Source organism: Conger conger, chromosome 6 (genome assembly GCF_963514075.1).
Source record: "Conger conger chromosome 6, fConCon1.1, whole genome shotgun sequence".
In the NCBI taxonomy this organism is placed as follows: domain Eukaryota; kingdom Metazoa; phylum Chordata; class Actinopteri; order Anguilliformes; family Congridae; genus Conger; species Conger conger.
Window position 1 is genome coordinate 6,846,332 of NC_083765.1, and position 20,424 is coordinate 6,866,755.

At 44.8% G+C, this 20,424-nt stretch overlaps 1 protein-coding gene across 1 annotated transcript in view; it reads right to left on the bottom strand.

Annotated features, from left to right (window-relative positions):
- The window catches only part of adgrl3.1 (adhesion G protein-coupled receptor L3.1), a 202,425-nt gene that overhangs the window by 32,910 nt on the left and 149,091 nt on the right, over positions 1-20,424 (bottom strand). The window contains exons 12-15 of the mRNA XM_061244330.1: positions 16,905-17,027; positions 15,680-15,885; positions 13,280-13,456; positions 2,822-3,031 (exon numbers count right to left, since the gene is read on the bottom strand). Of these exons, the coding sequence (XP_061100314.1) occupies positions 2,822-3,031; positions 13,280-13,456; positions 15,680-15,885; positions 16,905-17,027 (716 nt within the window). The remainder of the gene's footprint in view (positions 1-2,821; positions 3,032-13,279; positions 13,457-15,679; positions 15,886-16,904; positions 17,028-20,424) is intronic.

Here is a 20,424-nt window from a genome sequence, read left to right on the forward strand (position 1 = left end):
TACCTTACCTGAATAATCTAGTTATTATACCTCACCTGAATAATCTAGTTATTATACCTTACCTGAATAATCTAGTTATTATACTTTACCTGAATAATCTAGATATTATACCTTACCTGAATAATCTAGTTATTATACCTCACCTGAATAATCTAGTTATTATACTTTACCTGAATAATCTAGTTATTATACCTCACTTGAATAAACTAGTTATTATACCTCACTTGAATAATCTAGTTATTATACCTTACCTGAATAATCTAGTTATTATACCTTACCTGAATAATCTAGATATTATACCTCACCTGAATAATCTAGTTATTATACCTCACCTGAATAATCTAGTTATTATACTTTACCTGAATAATCTAGTTATTATACCTCACTTGAATAAACTAGTTATTATACCTCACCTGAATAATCTAGTTATTATAGCTCACTTGAATAATCTAGTTATTATACCTCACTTGAATAATCTAGTTATTTTACCTTACCTGAATAATCTAGTTATTATACCTCACTTGAATAATCTAGTTATTATACCTCACTTGAATAATCTAGTTATTATACCTCACTTGAATAATCTAGTTATTATACCTCATATGAATAGTCTAGTTCATTTGTATCTATAAGATATTAAAACATATATTCAAAATATACTATATATTCAAATAAAGAAATCAAATTAAATCAAATAAATAATGTAAATGAACGCAATAATCAGTGTCAGTGTAATGGTAATGAATTCTCAACTTCCTGTTGGATATGTAGGCCTTTACCTGCCTGTGGTGATGCTTTATGTAATTAAAAAATATTTTTACAGTTGGTGTACGTGTTACAACCTCTGACAGGGAATGCAAAAGTTTCCGGGAAACAAACTCTCAATAAATTCTACCCGCGTGCATCTCACCTTCAACACCACAATAGACCAGTACACTGTTCCCCCATAGTGCCTTCATGGAATGCTGACAACAATGTTTACCAAACAATGGTTACAATCCAAATGTGTTTTTCCCCTCTGTGTAATAAAGAAATCACATATTTATCGCAGCGAATGAAGGTGAAAAGATGTTAAAAATGCTAACACGCATAAACGACAATCTACACTCTTCAATGCAGACGCCGTGAAATGTTTAATGAAATCTGGTTGATATTTCAAAGGCATGTACAGTTTCCACTGGCAGGGACATAAATGCCCCTTTATGGATCACATTCCTCTGGCATTGTATGGGAGGTCTCTAGTCCTTTGACATTTGCCCTGGGAATAAATTGAAGTCAAATAATACAAGCTACAATAGGGTGCAAAAAACCTTTTACAATTAATATCTAAGTGAACAGAAGTGAACCTGACCTCTGAATGGTACAACGTTAAACATGACATGTTTCTTCAAATTTTAAAGCAAATTAATGAAAAAAGGAAAAGTTAGTACTTTGAAACCCGTCCTCGGGCAACTATAACGGCTTGTAAACACTTGCTGTAGCCGGCAAGAGTCTCCCAATTCTATCTTTTGGAAATGTTCCCCATTCTTCCTGGCAGGAACACCCTCAAGCTCAGAAATATTCTTCAGCCTCCTTGCATGTATGGCATGTTTGAGATCACTCCACAGATTTTCACGAATATTCAAGTCTGGGGACTGTGGTGGCCATTCCAAAACCTTCATTTGTCTTTCCTGGAGGTACTTAATGGTTGATTTCGAGAAGGTAGGCTTTGGATCATTGTCTTGATACAAATACTTCAGACGCTTAATTTTGTGTTGAGGTCATTCTTTCTGGCAACTGAACAGCTAGACCTGTGTTTGCTACTCTTCTTTTGGAGCTCTGTTGCAGTGATGTGTGGGTTCTTCTGAGCATTTCTCACAAGGTCTCGGGCCACTCCATCTGAAATCTTTCTTGATCATCTAGACCTTGCCTTGACTTCAACTGTTCCATTTATCTTCCATTTTCTAATATATGTTCATATATGTAAGCCTGTGGGTCAAATATGTGACCATCCTAGTCATGCCTTTCTCTCTGCTATACCATATAGGCAAATCAAATCCCATAGTATGTACAAACCTATTTCATTTGAAGGACAGAGATGAACAAGCTAAGTCACATAAGTTATTATCCACAGTATGCGCTGCAAAGATCTGGCTCCAAGCATGGCGAGAGGAATGTGAGCCACACACAGTTTAGAAAATATGCACACCACAATGTTGTTATTCTGTATTAATATTCAAACATTCATAAAATCCTTAGAAAAAAGTTTAAGCGGCTAAGTAGCGATGGAACTGAAGCGTGAGTGTCCCTCTGACACGCTCAGACTAGTGACTGTTTTCTCACTCTGAAGCGTGTCTGGTACTGCCAGGGACGTCGCAGCGATTCCAGGACAGCCGTATCTATCGCTGAAGACAGACACGGGCCATGGGCACTCATCTCATACCTGAGAAGAGCCAGTGTGGCAGTAATCCAGGGAATTCTGGGAATTCTCCAGTGCGGGACACAAACCTACACCGCATCGTGGAACAAAGCCAGTTGAGCGGGGAAAAAAAAAAAAAAAAAAAAAAAAAAAAATCTATTTTTCTTTGGAGTTTCTTTCTTGCATAAGAGTAGGAGTAAGATTTGTCATCGTTAACTCCCAGTCATGACCAGACATAGGACACAGTGTAGGCCTCGCTTCAATCACCATTTGTCTGTAACTCCTACTCCCGAATCACTGAATCACCGAAAACCAACACTGGCACGTATCACGACTCAAAAGCTAAAAATGAAGCCTTTAATGGAAACCCAGGCCACAGGCCGGCCCGGGCTGTGGCAGGCACCGGCGTGCGCCCGTTCTTACCGGCTGATCGGCGCGGTTGATGCCCAGCAGGAACAGCGACTCGGCCACGAACAGGCTGATGCACAGGTTCTTGTGGATGGTGTTGCGGTCGCTCTGCAGCCCGCGGAAGAAGCAGAAGGTGAAGATGCAGATGAGCAGGCACACCAGCGACAGCAGGATGCCCACGTACGTGATCACGTCCAGCAGCAGGTTGTGGACCGGGTCGGCGTTCTGCGGACCGGAGGAAACGGCAAACGGTAAACGGCTGGCATATATATAGCGCCTTTCTCGTTCACCCATTCACAGATATATTACATTACATTATTGGCATTTGGCAGACGCTCTTATCCAGAGCGACGTACAGTTGATTAGACTAAGCAGGAGACAGTGCAGTGCAATGCAGGGTTAAGGGCCTTGCTCAAGGGCTGTGCGGATCTTATTGTGGCTACACCGGGATTAGAACCACCGACCTTACGTGTCCCAGTCATTTACCCTAACCACTACGCTACAGGCCGCCCCTGCCGCCCCACACACACACTCACACACCAACAGCGAATGGCTGCCGCGCAAGGCACCAACCAGCTGGTAGAGGGGGAAGACCTCTGTCACGTTCGCGGGGAATGGGGGAAGGGAGGGATGGTGGAGCTTGCAGGATTTCGCGATCGATTCGCCGGGATTGCTACCTCATAAAAACGAGCACGGGGGCAGAAGCCCTTTCTGTCCGCTGACTGACGCGACAGAATAAAGCTGGGGGGCACCACCGCGCGTCGTCGGGGCGCGGCTGTGTGTTCGCGCCGCCCGCCATTAACGGCCCCCTCCTCCAGCCGGGCCTCCGCCGCTGACTGCACTTCCTCCCGGAGCCGCGCAACACAAACAGTAAATATCAGTGTACTTACAGGAGCTTTTTTTTTTTTTTTCTCCCCTCCTTTTTTTTACGGGTGTAATTAAAGCAGATTTATTGCTAACCTTAATGAACAGTGCAGTCAGCTCCATTAAATCTGACACGTAAAAATAATTAAATCCCGCTCCGAGCTTGTGATCTTCACAGCACGGGCAGGCAATGAAACGGGCTCACGGTGGGAGATTCCGGCAACCACAATGCCGCCATTACACAACATAAAGACAGGGAAACGTCATAAAGCACACTCCTGCGCCCCCAGCCCCCGTGATGCTAAATGACCAGGGATATTAAATCCACCCCCCCCCCCTTTGTGGGTTGTTGTGAACTTTGACAGCGAAAACAAGCCACATTCTCTTCCAAGGCATACCATCGAGAGCATCGCAGAGACCTTGTAATCTTGTTGGGGAAAAAAAGCCACTGCAATGCTGGTAGAATGTGAGTGCCCCCACTATATAATATATTGTTGTATGGACTCTTTGAAAAAAAACTAAAAAAACTGTATATACATGTGTGTGTGTGTGTGTGTGCATGTGTGCATGTTGGTGTGTGTGACGTGTGTGTGTTGTGTATGTCTGCTTACCACTGGTCTTGACATAATGTGCATTATATCTGCATTGCGTATGATGCACAAGCAATAAAAATCACAAAACATAAAAGCTGCTTGAACAGAGACCAGAGGAAAAGAAGTGGATAATCTCAGTCAAAACAGACATCTACATATTTTGTCATCACTCTTCTTTGAATAGATTTTTGGTCACTTTCATGTAATGGCCGCTTTTTTTCTGCCAAGCCCATGAATTGCTGCAAAATCTTATTGTACTTCTACGAACCCCTTTGAAAGAGCATGTAAAAAATTCCAGAGACAAATTGCGTATCCCTTCAAATAATGTATAATACAGACAAGAATTGTCTTCTTTTTTTTTTTTTTTCACCAAATGTAATTTACTATTGGACGGAGGGAACTTGCATTGTAGGACTCATTTTCCAGGCCTGTCGCTCCGTACCAGATAGCGTAGTTCCAGTTCTGTTTACACTCCAGCCTCTCCTGTATCGTTTATGCATCAGAAAATTCCCCCGGGGGGCACTGCAGATTATATTTATTTACCAATAGTCAAAAGCCAATAGTCATGAATAACCTTTTCTCAGAAGCCCTAAATCAGACCACGCGTTGCATAGGAAGCCAAACAGCTGGACTGATGAAACTGATGAAAAACGCTTCTTTGGCTTGTCTCCATAGAGGAACCCTTTTTCACTATCACAGGTTGAGGGGGTTTTTCCTATGGAATCACCGGGTTCCTTTTGGAACCCTTTTTTTTTTCTCGAGTGTTACGAGGGTAGCGTGGCACAGTTTGAATCCGCCCTGGAGGAAAGCGCTTTGCCTGGGTACATGCGGGAGCACAGGAGCGCCGTGCCAGTGTTTATCACGCTGGTTCTGTACCTCCGGGGCGGTCGGCCTAATTCCCCGATGGGCTGCTGCCGTTGTATCCTGGAGCAGGTACTTCATCTTGCTTCAGTAATACATAAATAAATAAATTAATGAATGAAGTAAACCCAGATAAGGTCACGGGCTGAAGCGGAGGAATGAAGCGCTGGAGCGTCTCGGCCAATCGAGCCGGGGGTTCACTGAGCAGATAACTCAGACTCGTGTACAAGATGCTCCAATCACCACAGGAGCCATTAAGCAAGGTGCAGCAGCACCTGGATAAGCAGATAAATCACCTACGCTGGCGTTCATTGAGGATTTTGGCATTGTGTACAGACAGACTAGGACACGCCAAGCGCACCCCCCCACCTGCGGGAAGCTTCCTGCTGGCAGACCTCTGGATGACTGTAGCACACCGCCCTCCATTCTCCCCTCCATTCCCCCCATGCTATGGTTGACTGTAGCGCCTCGGCCCCCACACTCTGGGTGACTGTAGCGCCCCCCCCTCTCCATTCCCCCCACACTCTGGGTGACTGTAGCGCCCCCCCCTCTCCATTCCCCCCACACTCTGGGTGACTGTAGCGCCCCCCCCTCTCCATTCCCCCCACACTCTGGGTGACTGTAGCGCCCCCCCCTCTCCATTCCCCCCACACTCTGGATGACTGTAGCGTCCCCCCCCCATTCCCCCCACACTCTGGGTGACTGTAGCGCCCCCCCCTCTCCATTCCCCCCACACTCTGGGTGACTGTAGCACCTCTGCCCCCCCCCCCATTCCCCCCACACTCTGGGTGACTGTAGCGCCTCGGCCCCCCCCATTCCCCCCACACTCTGGGTGACTGTAGCACATTCCCCCCATTCCCCCCACACTCTGGGTGACTGTAGCGCCTCGGCCCCCACGCCACACCGCGTTGAGCGCCGTCATCGGGTCCATCCATCACCTCCGCACCCCCGGCCGGGTTCACGCTTCCGGCCCCGTGATGGATCTACTGCCGTCCCGCTCCTGTGTTCTGGGGGGGGAAGACGATCACCGTGACACCGCCATCTGTGACCTCCTCGAACCCGCTAGCCCCCCCGAGCCCCACCGCTGTAGAACACACAGACGTGTTTGTGTCTCGTCTTAATGCCTCCCCCCCCTTTTTAGGTAATTTTAATCATCTCCGTGCCGCTTTTCATAAGGCATTAGGTGCTACAGTGGGAGAGTTGATACACTCTTGCAGTGAAAAACACAAGGACTCGCAGTCCCGATGTCTGCAGTGTCAAACATATCATTCCTGATGTCACTATGACACAAGCGTCAAGTCCCTCCCAGGCCCCACCTATTCCAACCAGCTCGTCTCATGTAAAATATCATAAATAGTGCCATTTTGTGTTGCACATAAACCTCGGATCTGCAAAAATGTCATTCTCAGGCAAAGGAAAACCAACTTTATTACTTGTCAAGTCATGAAACTCTGACAGTACACAGAAGCGGAATAAGAACGTCCAATATGTGTCAGACAAAAAAGCAAAAATAAACAAAATGAGGAAAAAATGCATTAAATTGACAGTATATGATATGCGTAGTAATACTTTTTGAAATATACATGGGTTGAGGAGGAATAAAAGTATAAATAAATAAAAAAAGGTTTAAATGGAATCAGGACCACTCTTCGAAGAGAACATCTCTCGGAATAGATAACACCAAGCCGGCCATTGTTTATGAAAAGGACACGGCCACACACAGGCTGACTTTATGGGTTATTTATGACCTATCGTGTCCCATTTTATTGTAAACTGAATCGAAGCAGATTGAAATCGCGTGTTTCCGTGACACATGCCTGCTGTGCATGGCGTTCTAGTAAAGCCTTTTTCCTCTGAATCTAGAGTACAGCCGAGGTGCTAATGCAATTACTTATTATGCTGGAGTGACACACAGCAAACTGCTCAGCGTTAGTTCAACTTAAACACAGTTTAAGAGTCCAATCATTCACTTTATCAGAGTAAAATATACTCCATCTATGTGTCTTAACAATTTGAACAATTCAATGCATACTGTAAGAAGTGTTGAGCAGTCAAATCGGCACTACATATTGGTACTGGAACAAGGTTTAAATGTAAACATCAGGCCTATTATTTCCACAGTCCATAAAGCCAGTACTAGACTAAACACAGGTAGTCTTTAGTATTGCGTAGCAGCCAAAGAGTGTAAAATGTTATCACCAAGGTTGGCAGTTTTCACACCTCTTTTCACTGTATTTGTACTGGCCAGGCGGAATGGGGGCTGGGTTGGTCGGGGGGTGAGGTTTGGCGCAATGTCCTACCCCCCCAGTGCAACCCCAGCAACTCTACTGAGGAGCATTTCCCACCCTGCAGGGTTCCCGGAAAACAAACAACACTGGAATGGTGAGGTTTCAGAGCTAGCAAGCTGAGAGAGTGTGAGAGAGAGAGAGAGAAAGAGAGTGAGTGAGTGAGAGAGAGAGAGAGAGAGAGAGCTGGGGCTGGTGTTCTTTTTACTGACAGAGCAGGGAGAGATATTTTTTTAATTCATATCTTTTCAAAAGAGTCCCTTTGGAAATCTTAAAGTCGTAAGGACTGCAGCTCTCAGATATACTGGACTACACACATCCTCCAGTGTGACGCTGAGGAGCACACATTTTATATAGTACACACACACACACACTCACACTCACACTCACACTCACACTCACACTCACACTCACACTCACACTCACACACACACACACACACACACACACACACACACACACACACTCACACACACTCACACTCACACACACACACACACACACACACACACACACACACACACACACACACACACACACACACACACACACACACACATACTCACACTCACACACACACACACACACTCACTCACACACTCACACACTCACACACGCACACTCACACACTCACACACTCACACACACACAGTACATCTGAACTTGTGAACATCTGAATGCATTAAACCGGCCGAATGTTAAAACTTTACACGGGATTACATCAGACCCCGGACCTCCCTGCGCACGAGCGCGCGCTAATGGTCCTCGCCTGGGCGTCTCTGCAGATGGCAGGGCGACAGGCGAACACATCACTCAGCGCGCTCCGCGTAATGACACCTTCCACACCGCGTTCCCCCGGGGAGGCCCGGCGGGGGGCGGGCCGGCCGCACGCACGCCCGGCACCCGTCAGCCGATTAACCCGCTTCACTCCGGAACGTTCTCCGCACAAGACTGCCGGGGAAAGCACTGGCCGCATTTTGTAAAAAAAAAAAAAAACACGTCAATAAGTCCATAAAACGTCTAAACAATTGACTGGGCGGAGAGAATTTTCAAAGGGTGATTCTTCAAAGTTTGAATGCCGTTGTGAATTGGGAGTGGGGGGGTGTCAAAACAAAGAATTAAAAATGAAGAACAGTTTGAAGGTCATAAGGAAAGGAAGGTTGCCCATATACAAGTGTAAAAGTAATATGTGCATTTTAACAGGAAACAGGGAACTTCTTAACGTAACATTTAGACCCTGTTTCTTCACACTAGTCATTGAACACACCACCGGTTTTCTCCATTTTGATTCACACATATCTCAGTCCTGGACAGAGAAAGCAGTGGTCATTTTGAAATTAGAAACAGTGATGACTGAAGGACATTGAAAAGGGAGAAAAAAAAAAAAAGAAGGAAAAAGTCATCACTCTCTTCCTTCCGTGACCTCAACAGAAAGGCTTTCAGCTGAACTCGTCCGTTTGAGAATTCAAAGACAGGACCTCGATGTTTAAAAACAGCCTCCCGGTAGGATAGGAGGGAGAGCGTGACACATTCTATTCAGCGGGGTTTTTTGGCGACCTCTCACCCAATCAGGCGTAAGCTTTCACAGACACCAGCTGTCCGCGGCTGTTTAGCGAAAAAGCACACAATTTACAACGGGAGATTCCTGGGCGGTTTGGAGACCCGGGGTGTGTGCGTGGGCGTGCGGTGTGGGAGGGTGACCTTCCCGCTCTCCCGCAGGAGACGGTCACCGTCAGGCCGGAGAGAAGCAACCTACATGGAAGTAGGCGGGACCCTGTGCAGCAGGAGGAACCGATTTGCCATCTTGATCCAGATGTTCTGAGAACGCACACGGAGGAGGAGGAGGAGAAGGCCCTTCGGGGCCCCCCCGGGCCCCCCGTCAGGAGCCCGGTGTAACCGCGCGTTTACGCTCGGGTTCACGGACACACGGGCCGAAAACGCAGATTACCGTCTCGCACACATTTTCAAAGCGCATATTTTCCCCCTCTTTCCTCCTTCCCCGCGCCAGCTCGGCTGCATTCTCTGCGCTTTTAAGTTGAAAAATCCAATATGGTTTTGGAGATAGCGATCGGTTTCCTGTGCACAGGCTCGGTTATCGGCTGAGGATGCCTGAGAGCTATCTGTACAATGCCATGCCTCTTCAGCGCCGCGCTATTGAAAGCAGCTGAGCGGCACGCTATTCTCCCCCTCTCGGCTACCGCTCAAGTGACATTCCTGCACCTCAGACGCAATTCTGCCGCACGATTCCAGGCAGTCGGAAAAGTCACCTTACAGATTTCTCTCCTAATGTCAATTAAGTAAAGAGATTTAAATATTAAGAATTTAAATATTAAAACAATTTAATATTAAAGCAATAGAACTGTATATACCTAAAAATAAGTATTAAAACTGTTTATGAGCTTTTGACTTATCTGATATATATATATATATGCATCTATAAAAAAAAACCTATAAAAAAGGTCTGTCACACAAATTGCAGTTCTTCTTTTAACATATGAGATATGACATCATAATTACACTCACATGTTCCATACTGAGCAATGGAAATGTGGGGAACAAAGGGTGGAGCCGTAAGAATACAATATTTATTTTTTCTCAGTTAGCTGTGGCGAAGATTGAAATGGAACTTCCATATGTGCCAAGTTTTAGGGATGTCAAGCGAAGCATTTTCTTAGTTTTCAGGGGAATACCTCCATGCAGTGCTTAATATAATGTGGAGAATGTGACAATTAAGGGAAAGCATAATTAATTCCTTTGATAAAAGCTATGCCTTTAGGCATAGAATCAGAGCTTATAAAAACAGTGCCCACAACAGTGCAAAAACCTTACTTTTAATTTGTTTGGGTACAGATTAAGTTAATGTCCTCGTTTCTATGATCGATGAACGGAATGCAGCCGAGATAACGCTTCCTGCTGTCTCTTGTGTTCTTTTCTAACACAGCAGACTGAATGTACACAATAATATCGACTCTAATTTCTCCTGAAACGTAATTGAATGATCTTTAATTAGGCTTACTTACATGCATTAGAGACATATGCAAATCTTTTTTGTTTCCATCTTAGACAAACATATAATTGCTTTTTCATTCATATTCATAAATCATCCAATGTCTGCCGTTTTACAGCAGCAAGAACATGACATTTCACAGACTGATTGCAATTGTATTGTAACACATGCGTTGTTAGCCTGTGAATATAATTTCATTCTTATAGAAGCCAAGACGGAGGTGGCAGTATAACACAATGGGTAGCTAACTGGGCTAGGTAACCGGGCTTAAAGACTGCAGGTTTGATTCCCAGGAGGGACTCTGTCGGTGAAAACTCTGTTCAAGGTACTTAACCTCAATTACTTCACCAAATATCCGGCCGTATAAACGGCTTGTATGATAAAAAAAAAAGTAATCTGTGTAGGTTGCTTTGTGTAAGAGCGTCTGCTAAATGAATACATTTTATAAAACGACTCTTATTTTAATCGAAATGCCAAAGACAAGTCCTTAACCCAAAGGTAATTCATCACCAAGCCATGACATATTATTGGAAAAAAAGGACTGTAAATGCATTAGTGCATATTATGTTTCAGTCATGGGAATGATGGAGGTGATTGTGAATACCAGTGTGCTGAAGTGCACTATGGGTATTTTTGTATAACCACAGAAACCCTTGCTCTTACATGGAAATACTCCCATTTTTCCTCCTCAGTCTTTTCCATATGTTGTGTTGACAAATGACAAAGAAGGCATAATACACTTTGGCCTGATTTACTTACTAAAACTTTTATCACATACAAAGCCTATTAACACATGCAAAACGAATAACGCAATTGACGATTGGTGCAAAACAGATACCGTGACCAATCACTGGTCGTGTTATTGGTTTTGCGTGCGCTAAAGGTCCCAATAAAAGCAGGCCCTGTGTCTGCGTGTGTCTGTAACCCAGAGGCACATACATAACCGTTATTTATTACACGCATTTATAACACGCTTTTTTTATTTGATTTGAAAGGACATAAACTGGAGGCACGTACCGCCGAGCGCCTTAGCAACAGACGCCCTATTTGTCGCAGTAGCAGCGGTGTGTGTGAACGAGATCCAATTGGGACAGGCATTATACACTGCCTCCCGGCCGCTGGGACTAAGAGCCGGGGGGGGGACACGCAGGTTGTCCCACGGCAGTGCGCATTTAATGGCTGTTTCCAGCCAGGACTCGAGCCCGGGCCGTCCCAGGAGGGCCAGCTGAGACAACAGCCTTTCCTGCATCATTCAACAGGAAGAGGACCCGGCTCTGTTCGCTGGGAGTTCACACATCTTTTATCCCCCCCCACGCCCCCCCACCCTGCTACATAGCTCAAGCTGTCCTGGACATCAGGGGAGGAGAGAGAGAGACCCAGCCACATAAATCTAAGACGCTCTGCGGTTTTAACGGCGCTTCAGGAACGAACGCGGCGTGGTGTTAATATTTTTTTAATAGCTGCGGCCCTTTCACCCCGCTTAAAATAAATCTCGTACCCACCGGATGTGAGCGATAACAGGGGTGACAACTCTGGACGCGTAGGGTATTTGCATATCATAAAATGGTGATATAATCAAATGCGGATGCTTTAATGCCTGACATATAATGGCAATTAGCTGTCAATTTAACGATTTTGTGAAACAACAAAGCGGACTTGATAATAGGTAAAGGTGAGAAACTGATTAAAAATTATTTAGATCCACATCGCCAACACGCCAGCCAAATTAACCGTCTCTGTCAATCATCGTTTTAAGAGGCAAAGATTCTGAATTCATTATCAGCGCATCTAAATGAATATTTATGAATTCATCCACTTTTAAATTAGAAACTGTCAAGTTACTAGCGGAGTAACATTCCTTGGTTTTTAACTGTTAGTCTGGTCTTAAGCCTGAGGGCATAAGTGTAGTCTTAGGTCTTTTTTATGCTTAGTATGCAGATGGCGGTGGTTACACAGATAAAACAGCTTTCTTCCAAATGCGCAGTGAGTGGAGGGATTGTTTCATCCCCAGTCACTCTTTTTCATTGTGAATAAAAATCAGCCGTCCGTTGGAAAAAATGTCCAGGGAATTTCACGCGCAGTGAATGTGCGCCGAGATCCAAAGCAAACCTTCCCTTTGAAAAACACCTCGCTCTTTCAGAGATTCCCATCAATGTTCTGTAATGCGCGTGCTATCCATCTGGGAAGGCTTTTTTTTTTTTTTCAAGAAATCTGCCAAACAACAGCATCAATCTTTCTCTACTGAGAATTCCATGAGCTGGAAAGGCTGTACTCATCGAAAGCGCTTGTTCGTTGATTTGCATACCGCCGTATTTGATGGAAGGGTGTGCATTTCTTTCACCTGGAGGAGAGTGCCCAAAAACCTCTTCTCAACAGTTAATAAGCACGCGCTCTGTCATTAACCTTGAGCATGAAACATAAGTCTAACTCTTGTCAATACTTAACAAGCAAAATGCAAATTAAGTGAAAAATGATCCTGAAATTCAGTGCAGAAAAGTAGGAAGTGTAGGAGTCATGGCTATGACTCCAGTCATTTTGAAACTTATATTAGTTTTACTAATTAAAAGTCTTACCGTGAAAGTTTGGATAACTAGAAGTCTAAAAAAACCCCCAGATGATTTATACTGTAGAAGAGCGTATGACAGTAGTCCAGTCTAGAAGAGACAGTTGTGTGTAGGATCTTCTCTAAATCACTGGATCACATTAAAAAGTTTAATTAGTTTTGGGTTGAAATTCGCTCGTCTGGGTAGCCTTGACAACACATCCCTGAAATTCCAAATGATGACGAACAAAAGATAGGAAGATTCACTAGTTCTTAGGCCAATATTAGTTAGCAGGGAACAGAAGCCCTGGAAGAGCTCACCTTCACTTCCACGTGGGCCATTAGGACTGCGAAGTTGGTCAGGTGTGTACAGGAGCAGGTAGTGTGGGTCCTGTTGGTGCCGAGCAACCGGCAGTCCTGGGTAGACCAGTATCCCATCATAGTCCGTTTGGAGTAACTCCAGAAGGAACAGTTTGGGTTGAAGTTTTCTTCAGACTGCTGGGAAAGGGGGGGGGGGGGGGAGGGGGTGATGAGAATGATTTCAGCCTACTCACTCTCGCAAAAACAGCTAAAATCAATAATTTTTTAAACAAATTCCTGAAACATCTTGTCCGTAATCCATGCATGAAAATTAATGCTGTTCAGTCCTGAGGAAATCATTTGCATTTAACCTCTGATCTTGCCGCTGTAAACCTTAGCATGCTCTTACATGGCCACTCATTCAAATTCCCACAGAATCCGGGCTATACATCACACCGTGTCATTTCCAACTTTTCATCAAACCCCACAGTGTGCAAAATCAACAACCTTGTCCTTTTGATTTTCATAGTACATTACTACAGTATAGAAAAAATGGAACTTCACTCACACAGTAACACCTTTTGCACACATTTTGACTGTTACTCTGCTGATTGATTTGTAAGTGCAATACATAAAAGAGATAGAATAAGGATTATGTGCATATACTGTACGTAGGGTATATGCGGAATCAGATGCAAAATAGATGACTGAGCTGAGGGTAAAAAAGACCATTGTTAAAGTGGCTTTTCAGATATGTCCCAAACTTCGTGTCTCTTTAGTCAACAAATCTACTCTATGGCAAAAACATTTTCCTGTTCTTACCATTCAGCTAGATGGACATTGAGTTAAACTACACTTGCATTCGTTTTATTTATTTATTTTCTGAAGACTGCATCTTCCACCCTGCCTTTGAGGAAAGGAAATTGAAGATTATTTCGGAAAGTAGGGCCATCCAGACTGCACATTAAACGGCAGCGGTGGTATAAAAGACCGAACGGCTGGTGTGGAATACAGATGAGGCTCAGCCCGTGGAGGTAGCAGCTCCTCTGGCCCGCTCCCTGACATTACCCATTCGCTTTGAGAGCCTTAAGCTATTGCTTTTCTTTTTTTTTTTAGCACAGCGCCGTTCCTTCTACATGTCATCAGCGGGTCACGCAAGGTCTCCTCACCTGCGTAGCGATACTGACAGACATTGTTCTGAGCCGAGATGGGAGAGTTTACACAGAGGCAGACATAGGGTTGATAGAGCAGCCGGAGATAGTTAACACTACAGGCGTGGGTCACCTTACTGTTGGAGGGTGTGTGTGTGTGTGTGGGTGTGTGTGTGCGCGTGCGTGCGTGCGTATGTGTGTGTGTGTGTACGTGTGTGTGTGCATGTGTGTGTGTGTGTGCTTGTGTGTGTGTGTGTGTGTATGTGTGCGCGTGTGTATGTGTGTGTGTGTGTGTACGTGTGTGTGTGCATGTGTGTGCTTGTGTGTGTGTGCGTGCGTGTGTGTCTGTGCGTGCGCGTGTGTGTGCGTGCGTGCGTGTGTATGTGTGTGTGTGTACGTGTGTGTGTGCATGCGTGTGTGCTTGTGTGTGTGTGAGGTGTATGTGTATGTGTGCGCGTGCGTATGTATGTGTGCGTGCGCGTGTGTGTGTGTGTGTGTGTGTGTGTGTGTGTGTCTGTGTGTGTATGCGTGCATGTGTATGTGTGCGTGCGTGTTTGGTTGGTTGTCTGTGTTGGTGCGAGAGAGACATGAACTGTAGAACAAATTCATGTGCTTCTGATATTTTCTCCTGTGATGCACGCCGGTGATAACACAGTGTTCCTCCAAAGGGGAATCGATGTCGTTGTGTTAAACGATAGGCCTGGGACATGGAATCCGGAACAGCTGCCGTACTCTACACCAGAGATAATTCCTGTACATTTTTTAGAATATGTACAGTTATTAAGCAGATCTCAGAGAAGCCACAATGGACCTTGCCCATAGAGGGCATGCTTGCAATATATCTAGACGCTTCCTGTATTCTTGCCTTTTCTTCAACAGATAGCAACACAGCACAACGTCCAGTGTTAATTGATCTCTAACAGAATACATATATCCAAAGGACCAATAGGGGCCGTGTGCACTCTGTGTTGCTTTAACACTGAACATTTTACGGTGAAGTAAGACAGAAAGAGACACATGGATTATAACCTAGCATGACTCCCCCCCCCCCCCCCCCCTCCACCGAGCAAATCTACAGGTGCAGACACGATAACAAAACGGCTTCCAGTCATTCTGTACGAAACCAAACCATGAGAACAGCAGTGGTGAAGCCAACGCGGCGTACGCCCACGCAGGTTACCGGGAGGTGTGTGACGGTGAATTTGACGGGGGTTCGACAGGTTACCCGGAGGTGTGTGACGGTGAATTTGACGGGGGGCCGACAGGTTACCTGGAGGTGCTTGATGGTGAATTTGACGGGGTCCGACAGGTAGACCTTGCTGCTCTCCTTGTTGATGGCGGCAGTGATGACCGGCGAGTTGACGATGACGGAGTAGTTGGTGGACATGGCTTCGCTCCCCAGCTTCATGCTGGCGTTTTCCGTGGACAGGTAGGCTCCCAGGTGTTTGTACAGAACGAACGCGATCCGTATCTCTCCTGGGGAACAGGTGGAAAGTGAGTGACAATAAAGTTTTTTTTTTTTTTTTTTTTTACAATAAAGTTCGCTTTTATTCTTACATACAATTCCTCATCTGACAAATCCTGGCAGCAGTTGCGATATGTCATGTTTTACGGAGAAATACTTGTCCAAAGAGAGACAATGTGTTTTTGTTGGGATTTTTTTGTCACCAAGTTGTGTACTACCAACAGGGCAGTGAGCTGTTTTTGTTCAGTTACTCAGTGTTGCTTACTTTGTGAAATACACCCCTGCACTGACATAACTGACACGCTCCACTTTAATAAAATTAAAGAATGACTGCATCTTCTACAAAAAAATACAAAAACATTTCCATACGGGTTTCAACTTAGGTTGGTAAAGATTCCATGCAAGGACTGTCAAAATGGACAGAATTTGCTCACTGTTACACTATTAAAAAGGCAATAGAGCAATATAGCATCAGGCATATAGCTTGACAGTTATGCACTGGTGCACAAAAGCAGTTACAGACTTGTCATATGCATGTTATAAATGGGAAATATTGACACATGTATAATACAAATGTTTATATATTTAACCGTTGGCATCAGTCCTCCCTTTGCTATGCCTGCCCAATCCTTTCAGGGTCTGACTAGCATTTCCACATCCTTCTTACTGTACAGAGGGAACCTGCCTTCGGCCGAAATGAAAAAAAAACAAACTGCTGAACCACCTCATGTTACTCACCGATTTTCAACCTACTGTACGTCACGGAAAAAAAAAATAAAATAAAGACCAGCTGCTGTAATGTGGTCTTCAGAGTTAATGCTACTAGTACAAATGCTTTTAGCAAGGTAAAACATGTAATTTGTTAGCTAGCTGGGTGAAATCTCGAGTCATTAAATGTGAAAACTTGATAACCGATCTGCATCTTCCCCCCTGCTGAAAATCACAGGAAAAATGACACCATTGTTCTTTATTTATTTCCCCCCCCAATCCTGCCGCATGTAATAACGTTTTTTAAATAATTCAGACCCACCATTTTTCCCGTGCTGCCGCAGGGTGCGTTCCGACAGGCGGATGGAGTTCCCCTGCCCCTCGCCCTGAGGAAACACCAGCTCCTCCAGAGTTCCATCCGTGCTTAAACGGGCCACTTCCAGCTCTGAAGACAATTTAAGACATCAAATATACCACTTAGAGTGGGCCTATCATCTCCTGTCAAAAGGGTACAGAATATGGGAGACGTGCTGTCGCTGCTTTATAGCGAGACTGGCAACTGGCACGGCACACAGCACGAGTAACGGAGCGACGTTCTCTTCACCTGAACCTCAGGGGGATCTGGAATGAGTGAGTCAGACTCAATTGGGCTTTTCCATGTACTTTGTATATTTGCTTTAAGTAGGGTTGCCTGTAGCGTAGTGGTTAAGGTACGTGACTGGGACACACGCAAGGTCGGTGGTTCGATCCCCGGTGTAGCCACAATAAGATCCGCACAGCTGTTGGGCCCTCGAGCAAGGCCCTTAACCAGGGCGAGGATTGTCTCCTGCTTAGTCTAATCAACAGTACGTCGCTCTGGATAAGAGCGTCTGCCAAAATGCCATTAATGTAAAACTACAAATAATTTATGTTTTCATTTATTTGTTTATCTGTTTATCTTTCTATCTACCTTTCTATCTGTCGTCTCACTCCCCTTGAACATGTACCATTAAATGTGATTGAAAAAAGTACAAAGCATCCAAGTTCCTGCCTTGAATTACGAAATACATACGCAATTCAGCACGATGCCGATCTCACGCTAACATGCGGAACGGGCACAACCAGTCTCTGACTAAACTCCCGGGACCAAAAAAGGTCCAACTCCACTCAATAAAAATGAAGAATAAGACAAAAAACAGATGTCGCAGGTGGCTCCAGATCTAGGGCCTGTGCATTCATTTAAAACACTGACATATTTTTTTGTAAGTATAAAAAAACATCTGGAAAGAATATGGAGAGTTCCCCATGCTACAGTGCTTCAGAAAATGTATACCTAAGCTTGAGCATGTATGTATGCAGTAGATTCCAATGACTGAATGTGTTTGAATGCAAAATTTAGGCTCTGGGTGGTTAGATATCTACTGAACCCTCATCAACACAATTGCACTCATCCTCTTCTCCTTTTTCAATTCCTCTGATAAAAGAACATGTTAGAACCTCAGACAATCTTCTGAAAGCCTATATAATTCAATAGCCCGGTTCGTCAATAAAGAATTTGAAAGCCCTGGATAAAGTGAACCCTCTAAGGAGCGGCTCTTTAAATTGGAGCATTCTTTAGCACATATTGATCCGAGCGCTGCTTTATAGTCACAAATTACCCCTTTATCACTTTAAGAGTATACTTCGGCTGGCCCACTTAAAACAAAATGTTAAATCTGATGTCTCTCCTCACCCCCGTGCCCCCACATCCACACCGCAACCAAAAACAAAAAAATAAAACAACAAAAATGGGACTGTCAAAGTCCTGGGGAGGATTTTACAGCCAATGGTGCCGAAACGCACTGAAATAAGTGGACTACGGCCCTTTTAGGGATTACGCGCAGAGACAGAGGGCAGAAATAAGTCGACACTACGGCCCGTCTAGGGTTTTCACCCAGACACCCAGAGCGCTGAAACGAGCTGGCGGGGTCTCGGGAGGTAATGGCCGGCCTCTTTCATGTGGCTATACTCGACGGCGCGCAGCGTGGGGGGGTGGGGGGTGTATAAAGAGGACCCCTCTTCGGGTTCTGTGCTTTAGATCCACAGCTGTTGTGCGGGACAGACGTGCAAGAGGAGAACACCCGCCATGGGAGCCGCCACTGGAGCCGAAAAGCGGCAGCCATTTTACGGGCGCAGTCTGCGTCCAGTGGCCTTTTCATCGGTTAAGACCCTGGCTCCTGGGGGGGGGGAGGGGGGGGGGGGGGGATTTTACCTTCCAACGTATCAGTGTCAAGGCTGCACCTTCAGAAGTTTGGGGCTGAATTCCCCCCTTCTCCCACGCTCGAATGCAGAGGGAGAGGGCCTTGGCCGGCTGAGGATAACCTAAATAAAAGCCGCCCTCATTACAGAGAACACTGCCTTTAACTGGAGCTCAGCCACGCTTCGGTCCTGCGCCTCCGCGCCTCCGACGGGGGCCAGCTCCCGCTCAGATGTGTGGGCACGTCAAACAAATGTCACACGGCGATGTCATTCTCCAGAAATGCGCCGTGGCAACCCACTGATCTGCTGCTCCGCGCCAACAACGTCTTCATCAGAGACATCGGTTTTATTCAGCGTTTTCGTGAACTGTCACGTGGCTTAAGACTGCTGGCTTTCAGCAGGAGGAGTCCTCTCCAATGAGTTCTGCCCCCAGGTACATTGCAGCTGCTTTAAATAACGAGACAACCTTAGAGGAAAAATGGTTCATAATCTGTATGGGCAAAAAAATGATGTAAAACCACTGCATTTACAGGAATGTTGATATATTTATTCCCAGTTAATTAACACATCTATTTTAGACCTAGTCATGGTCTAGTGTGACATAGATACGATGGAAATTAAATAAAATTAATATCAATAAAAATGATCACTGGTACATGTTAACACCAGTACTGAAGAAGAAAAAGGCTGACACGCTTGTGAAAATGGTCCACACAGCTGAAGGCAGCATTACTTTGTGTAACTGTAGTTAATCAGGAGGACAAATGAATAGAAATGCCAAGGCACTGACACAGTAAACAGAGCGAGCAAATCAAAAGCTGCAGAGGAAATGTTAGGAATGAACAATTAACCCACAACAATGCATTGTGGGTACAGAAAAAATCATTGAATGAACAACAAAACAGGATATCACCAGATATGGGAAATACAGCCATCACATTTGACTTCCGACGGGGATGTAATAAATTATTCCGCTGTCATGCTATCTCTGCTAATCTGTAAACACTCAACACAAACGCAGACTTGTATTATTTCCTCATTTCCTGTTACAATCTGCCACTCATTGTACATCACCCTCGCCTAATAATTAGTTTGCATTACCATGCTATTCATTCAGAAGAGCGTACAGTATCAATTTTTACCAAAACCGCAAGCATGCTTTTTTCTTCTTCTGCTTCTACTGAGTCTATTACTGCTTTGGCTGCTACAGTGGCTGCTTGTACAATTAGCACTTAGATTATGGCAAACTGTTGAAGGGTATTGAAAACAGATAATGATATCTTAAGGCCTAACCTTGGGGAAAAATATCTAGAGTGCTTCTCTGAATATTAAATAAAATTTTGTCCGGACATCCCGAATATTAAATCTCCCAGGACAGTCCATGTGTCCCTGTAACAGCTTGTCCTCTAGGCCTTCCACAAACATACACTTCAGACAGATTTGCACATCTACTGTAGAATATGTGGATCATAAATGGGAATCAAAAACTCTCAAGCATTAGGCAGTAAGCATACACCCTCGGTGGAATCTCCAGATTATTGTAATTATTGAACCTGTATCTTGGCACGCGGTTTATGTGCTTCTGAAAGACATGTTAAACTAGCAACTTAAATTACAGCTGGCAA